A 15,142-nucleotide genomic window follows, 5' to 3' on the forward strand; every position below is an offset into this window, starting at 1 on the left:
CGTGGTCCACTCCCAATCAATTGATCTAGTGGGTATTCTTTGTCGATGGCCCTGTATAGTCGAGAGCCTCCTCGGCAGTACGATGTATGTCGAGTAACTCACACCATGAGACATATTGACAGCTGATTGTCCAATATAGCACATAGAACGGAAAGATATAACCTGAAAAGAACAAGAGAATTTATGCACACACACAATAAATACATTGAATTTAACATCCGGAGCAACCGGAGGCCGGGTGTTCGAACATGAGCGGAGGTAGGAATTTTCATCTGTGGCAGAGATGGGAATTTCCTTAGATCAGTTTCGAGCATTCTGCCGGCTACTCCGGATTAGGTTTTCCTGCAGTTTTCCTAATTCGTAAGGTAAATACCGGAGTAATATAGATCAACTTAAGACCTTTCTGCAGATGCACCTCTAACAACTCTAAAAACCATTACGCGGGTCACTCTGTAATTGTTCGTAAGCCTGTTGAGGACCTAGAACAAGAGGAACAATAAATAAATAAACAGATTAATATAGTACAAGGGGACGTAGTGTGTAAAAGGGGATATGACCGTAGGTGTTAAATTCTTTAAAAATAATAGTAATTGTTTAAATTAATTAAAAATGTCTGGTGACAAACTACTATAAATATTACAATAGAAATGTATAGTAATTTTTAATTAGCTATCGATTACTACTAAACAAACGGTAACAATTTTAGATATACTAGATATTCGAGAACTTCTTTATATTTCTGGAGAACCAAGAATTTGTTCGTAGCTCACATTTATTTTCAGTATAGTGTTCTGCTTTCGACTAGCATGTCTATAGCTGTAGGTACAGTATATCTTTCTAGGTGTAGATTTATTAATTTGTGGTGGCCATTTGCTGTCAACTCACTACATGTAAACTTTTACAAATCAAAATAAATGTTGTACATTCAGATGCAAACTTCTATTGTCCGACCAAGAGCTGCAGTTGGATAGACATGTTACATATGATTATTTTTATTATTATTTACACGTTTGTGTCTTTTGCTGTGATTTTCTAATTATAGAAAATCAAATGCACATCCGAAAGGCGGCCATCTTAAGCTCTCTCTGAACATATTTAAAAAGAACTAAATAACGATTACAAAAAAATTAAGAAATGTGTTACACAATTTTAAGGCTATTTTTTAAAGTTACGTAATTTGCAAAAACTAATCCGTAAATGTTTACATAGTACCTCTAAACATGTATGTTTACCTGTAAGAGGAAAACTAGATTAATAAATATTTTGGAAAACGATTAACACGTGTTTTTTTTTTCAGGAAATTTGCAAGAGGCACTTCCGCACCACGGACGAATGGTAAGAGTATATCGTCCACATGTAATTTAAATAATTTCCATAAACATTATTAAAAAAAAACTGGTTCCCATAAAATTGGTAGTTTTCGTATTATATTAATAAACAATGTCAGACATAATTTTTTATTCGAACACATAATCGTTTTTCAAATATTAAAAAGCGGCGTTAAATATATAAGCTTTTGCGTGTCAAGTCACTATTATTAATCTATCAGTATTACCTACTATAGTATAACAAACAGGTAGTTACATTTAATTCAACAGATAGATTTAAGCTGTTGACGTTTCGTATTATGGTCATAGAAAATACCTCTTAATTAATATCTTAACGTATTGTGGACAATTTACTAAATGGTATGAGAAGGAAATTAATCCATCAATCATTTTTTTTACTGTAAACAGTTTTTAATTATTTAACTTATACAAACTTTAACTGACAGTCTCAGTTGAAGGTATCACGATTTGTTGTTTGTTTAATTATGTATCGTACGTTTATTTAAATTCGTTCGAAAGCCGGCAAAATCAACCCTCAGTTCAAGTTGTAACATATTATTATCATTAATCTACTTAACATCATAATAATGAAGATAAAACACAAAGACAAATGGCTTGTTAAAAACTGGGCTGTGGTTAATTTGTCAATTTTACATGCTTAACTTAGACACGCGTTCATTGTTTACATTTCTGCTAATCACCTTGTTATAATTTCCTTAAGAATGTCTGACAGAATTTGTTTCATTACAGGTTTACACCTGCCATACTGCGTGAGAGGATCCCTAAGCTTCAGCTTGTCATAGATCTCACATTTACTGATAGATATTATAATGCCACGGTAAGTTCGGTTTTTGTTTTTAATTCGGTAAGCCACGTTCACCTACCTGTTGTGCAATTATGTAACAAAATTTGAAGGATGATGAACATGATAATTTAAGTTAATATCTGCCAATTATAATATCCGACATGGATGTCAAGATGACTTATCATCATCGGAAATTTTAGAATTTCAAGCTTGTTTTGGCTATTACTCTGTTTAAAATTCTGCATTTCCTTTAATCAAATTGGGAAAAGAGCAGGGTGTTTAGTTAATTTATAGTGGATTTTATTAGTAAAAAGGAGTTTTTGACATTTAGTCCAGGAAACGAAACTTAAAATAGTATAAAACCTGGCATTTTTTTCAAAATGCATCGATTTGCATGAAAATTTAGGATTAAGTTCAACTTACCCTCCACTTCAAAATCTATATTATGCCGATGAGCGCTCTTCATTTTCTAAGGGTGCAAACTACCCTTTTTTGCCAAAATCCATGAAACTGTACATATTAAAGCTTAAGGTGAGAAAATTTTGGTTCAGATGAGTTGAGTACTGACTGTTAGAGACTTTGGAACATTCTTTCAGAATATTTCGACCCTTAAAAATCAACCCTTATTGTGGTTTATTTAGAAAAAAGTATTTACTTTCAATAATTGATTATTGACGCAGTTGTTCAGTGTACATTTCGAACAAAGTATGGTGGTCAGCCTAATGATAGATGGTGTATCAAACGTTGATATAAACAATAAACAGTTCATAGAGAAACAGTGTTTGTGTACCTATTTGTGCAAAGGGAAAAGTTCCGGGCAGCAGCGCACGTATAATCGTATCGACATATCTCGAGTGGGGTCATATTGAACATCTTGTTTAGTGAAAAAAAAACTTACTTTAACACTCTTCATTTGAATGTAACCCATGGTTCTGCGAGATGGCTGATTTTCAAAAATGGTGGGATACGCGTCTTCGGCAAGTTTAATCTGGTATTTTGTTTGTTTAATTAAAATTCAGATCTTCAAAGTGGTGATATTCTTTTTGAATCCCCCTTTATATACATTAGATAGTGTATAGGTGTATGGAAGGGATGTATAAGTGTGAATACAAGTTATATAAATAAATATAATATACCGGTCATGTGCTTTTGGAATTTTTCGAAAAAAATTGTGATGCGTTTTTTATAACCATAACTACTTTATTTTTTATGATAGAAAATGTATTAAAAAAACCATTCTGTAGGTTTTTACAAGAGCTACAAGGCTATTTACAAATCCATTAAAAACCCTTAGTTTTAAAATGGGGTGAGCTTAAAGGGCTAAAACTAGGTAGTGCTCACATACCTATATACCGGGTGGTACACGGTAAGTAGAAACATACGCATTTAACATGAGAAAATAGTTTTATGCAATATCCTGCTCCCCTGTACATTTTACGAAAAAAACTGTAGAGTTTAAAGTTGTTCAGAATTAAAAGATGCATACAAAACCGGTTTTACATGTTTTATTAAGCTTTTGGTATACTCGCAAATTTAAAAATAAATTTCAACATTTCTTTTTATTAGTAGCAATTCATAAAACAACAAAACTCATGGCTATTGCCACTAATAACAGAAATGCTTAATAAAACATGTAAAACCGGTTTTGTATGCACCTTTTAATTCTGAACAACTTTAAACCCTACAGTTTTTTCTATTAAATGTACAGGAGGGCAGGATATTGCATAAAACTAATTTCCCATGTTAAATCCCTATGTTCCTACTTACCGTGCACCACCCCGTATACACGTTTTAAACGTCTATATATCTCACCTAATTTTTTTCGTACAGAAAATTGACTGTGAGGAAAATATTTGGAATTAAAAAAGCTACAATGCTGTAGCAATTTTTACGTAAGAGTTGTTTTGTAGTTATTTTGAAGAGAAGGACATTTTTCACAGAATTGCAGAAATTCGTTGTTCACTTTTAGTCAAAATTAAGTCTTCTAACCTGGTCACTCTTCTAGAATGTATTAATAATACGTAATCAAAGACAACTGGAAAAGGGGAAGGACTAATTTTAATTAGGGTGCTAATTAGGGGGTTGCTTGCGCTGATTTTTTTTGCTGAAAAAAGTACGGATCTACCTTATTTTTATCGTAACTCACTTACCTTTTATGGTAAAGTTTGTTTTTAAAAAAAAGAAGAAAGGTTTTTTAAATACTTTAAAAATATTCTACAAGTTTTTCTCGAAAAATGCATAGTTTTGACATTATTTGACTGTGAAACCCTCTAATTTAGCGTTTGACGAACAGGAGCTAACCTTTAACAAGACACAACTTGGTTCGTATTGGTCATACAGCAATTATTAATAAAACCATTTTCTTTGTTGATTTAAAAGCTACGATTTTGTTCTCCACAATTTTTTTAATAAAAGGCATACTTTTCTAGTTTTTTACGAATAATCAATTAAAAACATTGTACTTTTCTATGAAAAACTCGTACTTTCGGCCGCGTATAAGTGGAGAAGTATTCACTTTCCAAAAAAAAAATGTGTAGAACACTTTTTGCTTAGAATGAACTTTTCTATCTATTCCTGTGTTAAATTTCATTAAAAAATTGCCACTCCCTAGATGGAGTGACAACCGCTCCCAGAGTGAAAGCGCCATTTGGCATGATATAGATTTTAATCCTTAGGCTATTCCTTACCTACTGTCAAAATTTCAAGTTAATCGATACATTTTGAAAAAATTGTCGGGACAAAACCTTGGTTTCCTGTACTCATTACACATTAGATATCGCTGTGTAACTCACCTGGTTGTCCAGCATGCTCCACGCAAAAGTGTAAAATTTCAGGGCAACTACTTATCACTCGGCCAAAATTTGATTGACATTCATCTGAAGGTAATGTGTTTATATAGATCGCAGGGGTGCGCGAGTAAAATAACAGAAGACTAGTATTTGCGCATATTAGGTCAGGTCTTAGGATGTTAAGAAAAGTCTAGAATTTTGTAAAGACGTTGAATTTTTAACTCTAAAGAGGTACCCAAGTCCGCAGCGGGGATTATTGATAGTCTTGTTGATTCAATTCAAAATGGATGCGACAGTAATTTTGTATTAAGGAAAACCTGTATTAAAGAAATCCAGGCCTCCACCCTCATTGGGAGAAAACCAAGTTCTCACGTGGTACACTGCCAGAAACAAGTTAAATCCAACCATGGATAATTTCGTTACTTGTTAAGCGACTATAGCCCATTCCAAAGATTTTGGAAATACAAAAAAATACTAAAACTACTCAATAATAGGTTCGAGTCTGGGTTCGACTTTTTATTTTGTTCGATTTCGTCGTCTTCTCACACATTCGTCAATGAATTATTTGTTCTAAATTGTGTTGTGGAGCATTAGCGGGTTTTGGTTTTGAATTACACATAGGTACAAATAGGTCGTATTAGTGTACTTCTGCAACTTTGCAAATTAAGCGCACCTTTGTAAAAATAAGTAGACTGTACAGAATTCCGAAGCTCAGTATATAGCCCTGAAAGCTCGGTGAACCCATGAAAATTAATAACATATCGCCGTCATTAGGTACTATTCCGCCATTAAGTAAGCGTAAACAGATGGCTTAGTGTTCAGATAGGGGATTATTTTGCACGAATTTAAGACATTCGAATAGCCGCCATGAGCTGGTAAACAGATTAGCGTTTTGGCAATAGAATTAGAGAGATTCGAAGATTGGCGTTGAGAGAGTTCAGAGCTTAGAAAACTCCTTAAATAAATTCAGAGCTTATTATCTAGTTTGAAACATCTTTTTTTAGCGTAACACAACGAAGTTGAGGTAAAGCTTATGTGCTCGTGTTTCCGTCTGTCCGTCCGTCCGTCCGTTCCATCGAGATCTCGACCCCTGGGCCACCTAGAGACTTCGGGTTTTCGGTAATTGATAACTGTTATGGTCTATATTTGCCCATTTCGATCAGTTTCATTTAACTCCATATTTTGCGCAGATTGCGCAATGCCAACTTTCATATTTATGGAGCTATTTCTTTGAAATTTTAAACGCAGACGCTTGTCGTAAAGATAAACATTTCGCACATAGTAAAAATTATGTGGGCATGCGCACTGACTGCGCAATACCAACTTTCTTATTTATGGAGATATTGCTTTGAAATTTTAACCACAGACGCTTCTAGTAAAGGCAAACATATCGCACATAGTAAAAATTATGTGTGGGCATGCGCAGTGATGTGTGGACATACTGCGCAATGTCAAATTACTTATTTATGGAGATATTTCTTTGAAATTTTAACCACAGGTGCTTCTAGTAAAGGTATACATTTCGCACATAGTAAAAATTATGTTGGCATGCGCAGTGACCGCACAGACTGCTCATAGCCAACTTTCTTATGTATGGTAATATTTCTTTGAAACTTTATTTTACTTATTTAACTCCTCTCTTTCTCTGTGCGTGGACGTGCTTCAGATTCGACATTTTGTGTGCTTTTGATGACGATGCATCGTTTCAATACTTTGTGTTAGGCGGCAATACCCACGTGTGGGTTTTGGAACATTTTTTTATTTAGTATTAGTTAGTGGAAAAATACAGAGTGAAGGAGCGTATGGTCAATACTCGGCTGAAATCGAGTATATAAATTGTAATGACCAGTTAAGTAAAAAGTACCGGGAGTCTGTTCCAAGCCGGCGGGTTTAAGTATGCCACACTTTAGAAACCATCTCATATCTACCCCATATTGACGAGTAAAAAATTATCCGAAGAAAAATTGTAAATAAAAAGGTTATAGTTATATTTATGCATTTGGCCAAATTTCCTGGATAAATGAAAAAGTTATCCAATAGGTATTCTGGCACGATTGTTGTGCGCAGGTGCACCATCCTGTTGAATCCAACTGCTTCCAACTTTTGTTTTTCTTGTGTGTGACATATATGGTTGAATTCGTAATAAAAATGCCGTACAATACGGTATGGGCTTTTGTTTACGGTCAATTATAAAGTTGATGACAATTTCTCTGAAACGAAACGTTGTATTTGAAAACCAATCATTTTGCTTTTTTATTTAATAATGGCCTAATTGTAATTTAACAAAGGGGAAAGTTAACATATTAAATTGTTTCTTGAAATTTATTTTGTGTTTTGTATCTGATTAAAATGTCATGATATCTAGGAAACTAATGAATTTAGGTATAACATATGGTTAATAAAAAATGTTTAAAATTGAGTCAACAATCAAAATAAGTAATAATATACACGATGTTGCATTTAAAAAATATATTCATCATTCTCCACAACTGTATATTTCACCCTGTATATTTCAATTTATCACAGATATGAAGATTTTTAACAACTCTACAACTTGTATATAAGACATTTTTTGATAAACCCTGTATATTTTGAAATAATCGACCATTCTGGTAATTTTTCCTAAGCCGTACCTTCATTAGCAATTAACATCAGTTATTGAAAAGGATATCTATCTAATTGAATGAAATATGCACACATAGATTCATATCTGACGCTCTTAACCCATCGTGGTAGATATAGTAGTACATATAGGCCATATGTGCCTTGTATTCCTTCACAATACTTGTCTCATCTGTTCCTCATATGCAACTCGATCTAACGAGCACTTTTCAGTTGTATTTAGTGAAGGTAATCGATGGAGTAATTTCGTTGGCTATTAAATTGCTAAATAAATTTTGAATTTGTTCTCCATAATATACGTTAGTAAAATGTTTTCATGGAAGAGTGTATGCTCGTATACAAGTTCATCGATCTCGAAATAAATTTTAATGGTAATTAGGCGTACATTTACAAATGATATCTCTATGTAAGAAATGTTTACCGGAATTTTGGGGAACATGCTTGTAAGATAACCATCAGCGCAGGATACAACGGAACATTTTTGAAATTGAAGGACGTGTGACTTTATTCATTAACCTTTGTCATAAGTATTTAAAGAGACATATTGGGAAATCTATGGTGGTATATAACTCTTCTTGATTGTCACCAGTTCTTCATAAAATTTTATATCCACTTAAACTTCAGGTGACATTAAGGTGTTATTAAAAAAAAGAAACGGGACGCTTTCGCTTCTTTTATCGTTTGATTATTGCGACAAATTTTTTATCTTTCAATCTATTTTTAGGAGTTTCTAAAGTGATCAATTACCTACTAGTTTAACTGTAAGGCAGTGAGATAGACGTTTGTTTATGGTGTGTATTTCGGCGGCGCTTTTATTTATATTCTCTGAGCATGCATATTCATAAGTAATTAACGAAATCGGTCCATGCACTTCACCAACGCTTTGAAACATGGGACTTGCGGACAGATGTAATTTAAAGATTTCGTATTAAGTTTTATTAAAGCTCAATGTAAGCTCAAACTGTCGATTGAAGATATGTGTTAAAATACGACGTTCTGTCATGTTAATTCTCATTTGCTCACGTATATATGTGTATATTTACCTTGCTAACTAATTCTTGCTACACCTTTATGGCTATTGGCCAACATTTTCCTTAATTTAATTCTTGCATACTTTTAATCATTAAGAAGCATCGTTCGATATTTAAACCGATTTAAATCAAGATCGATTTCATCTAGAGTCCCGCATTTAAATATACGTATCGTCTTGGATACCGAAACATATAGTTAAGTTTTTATTCGACGTTTAAGGGCCATTGCCTTAAGTGTTTCTTATCTAATCATTTTGCCTTCTCACAATCCTATAATGCTTCATCACATTACCATACCGGTAAGCTATGTTCGAGGGATCACTATTATACCTACCCGAAACGCGGCTAATCTAGACCACTAACTGAACAAAATATTTCTACATAATATACAGTGCTTTAAGTTATCGAAATGGATGTTGAGCTTGTGGACGAGATCTCGTGTTTGTTTCTAAACAAAAAGAGGGCGGGAATTTTTGGAGGCATTATTAAAGTGGTGTCTACCACAGTTGTATCTGAACCATTCTTTTTTCGAGCAAAGAAAGAAATTCACATGCTGTCTTTATTCCTGTAACTAATTTAAAGCATTGTTTCATAAATAAAACGGACAAAAGAATTTGACACATTTTGCGATGATTTTAGGGTTGAAATAGATTACTATGCGACAGTCTTCAGTTGGACACTGCCCAGTATACGTATACATGTATGACATATTGGAGTATTAATCTTATTATTAATATTATTATATATATTAATATTAAGTATTAATCGTAAACATTGTTACGTTAAAAGGTGAAGTGATAAGAAAAACAAGTGCAATCTGTCGAGTTGTGATAAATACATGCATACCATATCTACTAATTCTTTTCCATTGACTACCTACATTATTATTTACGGCTGATCCAATACCAAGAGAATATTCGTTGCGCTCAATGTGGGAAACCCGCACATATGGCCTGCACCAGCGCAATCGCTAGGAACGACACCTGGATATTTTGTCATTTTCCGATGGGGGCTCCCAAATGGTTATCAGCGGAAAAAGTGCTTAAAACTTCCCACGATGTCGATAATTCATTTCATGACGTCTTACAGTAAACTTCAATAAAGGAACGACATTATCAAAAAGATGAACGCCACTTAACATCCAAAAGGCTGACAAACGGCTTCGTTTTCGTCAAGTTCTCGTATTTAAAGAATCTGCTCTTTTCTACCTTAAAAATCTCCTTAAACATTTCGTAACCACACAGCTAAATTTGAATACCGCCACCTTCGAAATAAACTACACACCTGTTGTTTTCTTATCAGCGATAAACCGTGTTTAACTTGAGACTAATAAAATTTCACCTTACCCAACGCGATTACAAATAGTCATATCGCAAATACGGCCAGATGTTCCTACCCTTTTAAGACATAATTTCACTTTTACAATTAAATAAATAAATCACAATAAACAAATTATAAAGCGATCAATTAAACAAAACTTAAACATTCAACAAAGCAACGTGGAACTTCAAATGTAAATAAAAAGAACGAACTCCTTGTTTAATTCCGAACCAGCGACTAAATTTACACCGAAAACAACAAAAAATTAGGGGTATTCTGCGAGTCAGAATTTTTGTTAATGGAACGTTATGTATTAAGTAATGAATATGATTTTGTATTTCAGGAGTTTTCTGATTATGGTATACAACACGTGAAAATAAAATGTCCTGGAGGCGGACAAAGGATTCCTCCTTTTTCTATCATCAAACGGTGAGTGTGAACTTGTTTATCCATGATATTGTCTTATTAAAATGCTATTGCATAAATTTAGTGTAATTTTTCAATTCTTTTGGTACCTATCAATGAAGAAAATTTGTATTTAAATTTCCTTTACTTAAAACTATGTCTCATGGAAGGCTTGGATGGTGTACCGCACCGAATGAGGTTGTTCGGCGCGGCTCGTGCGGCGTCCACATCTCATCAATCTTCAATTTCTGCTATCGTATCTCTTTCGGTTTTTCCTGCGTTTCAATGAAATGTGCGCGATTGTGTTTTCCGTAAGAAATCACCATTCATCATGTTTGGAAGAGAGTACGAAAATGCTCGTTTTTATTACGAAGAGGATTTTTTTACGTCAGGTGTCTTTTACACCGAAACCGAGCTATTCAGTGTTACCGTTGCTAAGATCAACTTATAATTTTTTGTTATTGTGACGTGTACATAACTATTATAAATAGTTTTTTTTAATCAATAAACTGACTTGACTTGACTTGACTTGAATAGGTCGTGTTAAATTACGAGGCGGTTTATCCGTGTGTTTTTGGCTGCATATTATTCTATTTCCGTGGAAACACTCTCAAGCTCAAAATGTATGGCGTCACCTGTCCCATAAATGGTACGATAAAAATCGGTTCCAGGTCGTGGAGAGCACGGGTTAGCAGAATCATCTCGTTTGCGTTTGTTCTTTTTTAATGTTCAAGTTCATATCGTGGGGTTACTGCCAAAACAAGATAAGTTACTTGTTTGAAGTTTTGAGTAAAGTGGATTTGTAACTTATTATGCGCAGGATAAATCAGCGAATCATTATTAAAGTAGTATTCAAGCATGCATATGCTATAATAAAAATAAATTGTAATGATATGTTATTATTTGTATTTATCAACTGAAGAAACAATTTGATAAACAAAATTATTTAAAAAAAATGGGCACTTATCTTATTTTTGCAGGTTGCCTAAGAATCATTCAGGAGTTAACCAAAAGAGTACACCAATTTAGAAGGAACTATTTTTAATGCAAAACACAAACAATAAAATAAAACTATTAATGAAAATTAGGTATACGTAAAAAACATCAATTTAATTTTCTTCCGCGTCATCTATCTCCAAATCCTCTGGATCAGTGTCTTCTAAACCAGGTTTTGGGATTGTGTCTTTGGCACACTTTGCCTAAGGCAACGACTTAAAGTAATAATGAAACTCTTTGGAATTGAACGCTAGCAATTTAAAAAAAAACTCACTATACACAACTAAATTTAAGCCGAAACACCGCCGTATGCAGGTTATGTTGAGCACATGTTCGTAAGTACTATTACAACCAAAACAAGACAAGTGAGGTCAGAAGGTAGTTTGAATAGGTGTATACTGGTACAGTTAAAATAAGATAAGTGGCAGTTATCGGTTATGGACATATATTTGCAACAGCGAAAATAGGATAAGTGGTACCTATATAATTTGTTTAGGCAGTCAACTTTGTAACAAAATGGAACAAAGTTAAACAGGCAAAGTAGGATAAGTGACACATACGTTCTTTTTGCAGACTAGATGGTTACTGAACTGCATTTGACTGGTTCTTGCTGTACTCTTTATTACTATAATGGAGTTATCTTAATTCGGCGCATGTGTAAACACAATTTAGACTTGCTTTGGAGCTATCTCCTTTTGGTAGTATATAATTTGCACTATTCTGAAATTAGTAGTGTACTTAACTCAAATTATAAAAAAAATTGAGTTATCTTGTTTTGGCAGTAACCCCACGATATAATTAGACTCTCATGTGGGCCGTGGGGTGCAGGCGCGATCTGGCCTGCTTCGTTGGTTCCTTTTTTTGAGAAAAAATTTAACGCTGAAAAACGAAGAAAGAGGGGAGAATAGAATATAGTCTGGGGAGCCTGAGTTTGAAAATAATAAGAAAAAGGCAATGTTGGTATGTTGCGTAAAATTGCAAGTAATGAATAGATTATATATTTAGTAGTACATTATTTTATAAGGCTTAACAGTATCACTTGTGGCACATCTGTCAGTTGTAACAGTTTGTAACAGCATATGTCACAAAAAGTTACTGCTAAGACGAATGAAATTCATTATTTTTCTCCAAATGACTTTATTACGTTGAAAATACTATTTAGAAATAATTATACAGTGAGCGCCCAATGAATCATGAAGTTAGTACTCATTTGCCGCAATAGGCGCGATGCGTACGTATATGGCCAAATACAAGTTAAACATAAGAAAGGCAACGCCTACCTTCATTTGAAAGGAGATGTCATCCAGAGAAGTGAGCTCAGTTCCCGGATTTTCATAAAATCTGCAACAAAAGAAAACTAATTATTTTTGTAGAGAGGTGAAGATGACTAATCAAACGCGCCATGGACACATCCAGAATTACACCGGCAGTTGAAGTGTCGAATAATCTTTACCAAAAAACGTCTTGACGTGCTGTAGTGGAAAGAAAGTGCTGCGAGCTTATTTTTTGTAATATGCAGGGTTGAATATTGTATTAAGTGTTCCACTGTTTTGGAATATAATAATTAGTGGAGATTTGTCCAGATGCTAGTTTAGTTTTTAAGTTAGAAGTGAAGTCCTTATATGCCATTACTTTTAATGCTGCCCATGAGCGTTAACCAAGGGCAACTCAACAGCGGTATACGGAAATCACATTTCGAAATAAACAATGTCACATTTCTATGACGTTTGGAGAAAAAAAATTGTAACGGGGCGTAAGCCAAAATAGTTAGAGTCTCGCCGTATATGAAATATCTAAGTAGACATTTGAGTTTGACATATTCTTATCTCTGCACTAGGTGTTCCAGTGGTATTTCCGTCGCGGACAGGCAAAAAATTATTAAAACTCCGATCTCTCGTGATTGAATTCCTATCCGCATGGAAAATGCATTCACATAAGTCAGAGAGGTCTAACTGAACTGAGCCGTTCTTTCATGTTACCGTTAACCCTATCTGACTATTAATTTTCCTGGAAAGCAACGTATTCGCATAGGTTATCTATCAGTTTATAAAATTTATATAATGACAAGTACCCGACAGTATCTTCAAATGGCAATAACTAATTTGTTAGTAAGCATTTAAATAAAACCAGTAAATAAGTGTATTACTTATTCAATGATAAAACTGACTAGAAGCAGTTACTGAAAGAGCATATTATGGAAAATATTAATTCGAGTGAATCTTGTTTTGTTGATGAATTGATGATAATTTCGGATACATGCAGATTCGAAATAAATATCAAAATAATTTGTCAAAATGTCAAGAGTTAAACGCAATAAACGACCAGAAAACTTGATTGAGCGATACGCCGCACTTTACGCCGGATAATTACTACACAAAAGCTTCTAATTACAAAAGATGAGACTTAATTATCTCGTTTGCTGCTACTAACAAGACACTGGCCGTCAAGTACAAATTAAGTATCTAACATACATTAAAAGAGCGCATTAGGTGATTCAGATGTCTTAAGGTCGTTAGTAAAATGAAAAATGCACTGTGTATCCTTTAACGATTATGACTTATTAATATCCTGTTTACAACATAAGCTTAATTATTCTGGCCACAATTTATTCTTATCTCGCTGTTCATCCAGTTCAACATCTTGTTTACTTTGTATTTTCAATTAAATCAAAATTAACAGTGTATTTTAGTGGCCTTTTGTAGCGGGATTATAGTCACGTGTCCTGTACCACTGCAAGAGTACATAAACAATATTTCCGTTGTTTTTATTTGAATCCAAAAATGCAGATTATTTAAGTCCATTTTGAGTTGATGAAGAACATACCATACGCAATTTTGCACCAAATGACACCTTCATATTTCACTATTCAAAAAATGGCACATGGTTGAGTTTCAAATATCCATGAAACTAAATCCTCTCTTTGTTTTTACAGTATAATGTTTTGAGTACTAATTTGGGGTTACTTATCTCCGCCTTTCCCTTGAAAAAGTTCGAACAATATAGTCTTGCTTGAGGTGCACTATGGTATTATTGCTTCTGCGTATATTTTTGTTTGCCACTATTACCATTAACAATTGGACATCAATTGGCCCCTATTCAGAGGGTTACAAATCGCCTCTGACGTATCGCCCTGTTTAAGTTAGTTAGGCTTTAATTGTCCATATACTCGTATTCTTTGACGAGTATCAAGTGATATGGTTCAGTGATGGTTCAAGGCGAGATCCAAAAGATTGCCAGATTATTGTATTGGCTGATTGATAGCACAAATTGTTCTTTGTAGAGGAATTGTTATAAGTACATTATTGTATACCTACGTTTGAAGCGTTTGTAATAAACATGAGACAAAAGAAGCTATCGCACGTGCAGGTTATATTTAAATTCTATTTTTCCTATTGCATATTCGTAATAAAGGTAAAATAAACTTTCCAACGATGTGTTGCAAGATCTATGTTGCGATTTTTAAAAAACAAAATGGCGGCCGTGTCAAAAAATCATACGGGACAAAAATTTCCTTTTCATGCCAGATGCACAAACATATCTTATTTAAGTCCTAAAACTTTCAAACCGATATTTCCAACCGTTTTCACACCAGCGTTTTGGTGCCATCTTTATTAGCCACTCTGTATAATGAATGGTATAATTGTATATAATAATAAAAACTTTGAGGAGCGCTTCTTCTCTTATAACCTCTAGCCGCCCTTTGCTTCGACCGCCTGCATGATTTTTACACATCGCCCTATAGGTAGGAACGACCCTGGTCTCACTTCCATAGCAACTGTGATTAGAGTTACCATTTCGGTACTGTATATTTACGGTCATAATTATTGTACTATCGACAGGTGCGTC

General features: G+C 34.0%; 1 protein-coding gene across 1 annotated transcript in view; it reads left to right on the forward strand.

Annotated features, from left to right (window-relative positions):
- The first annotated feature begins 552 nt into the window (after positions 1-552).
- Positions 553-15,142, forward strand: part of LOC116163839 (RNA/RNP complex-1-interacting phosphatase) — a 32,320-nt gene continuing 17,730 nt past the window's right edge. The window contains exons 1-4 of the mRNA XM_031477969.1: positions 553-558; positions 1,298-1,335; positions 2,079-2,166; positions 10,239-10,324. Of these exons, the coding sequence (XP_031333829.1) occupies positions 553-558; positions 1,298-1,335; positions 2,079-2,166; positions 10,239-10,324 (218 nt within the window). The remainder of the gene's footprint in view (positions 559-1,297; positions 1,336-2,078; positions 2,167-10,238; positions 10,325-15,142) is intronic.

Source organism: Photinus pyralis, unplaced genomic scaffold (assembly GCF_008802855.1).
Source record: "Photinus pyralis isolate 1611_PpyrPB1 unplaced genomic scaffold, Ppyr1.3 Ppyr1.4_LG2, whole genome shotgun sequence".
NCBI lineage: Eukaryota > Metazoa > Arthropoda > Insecta > Coleoptera > Lampyridae > Photinus > Photinus pyralis.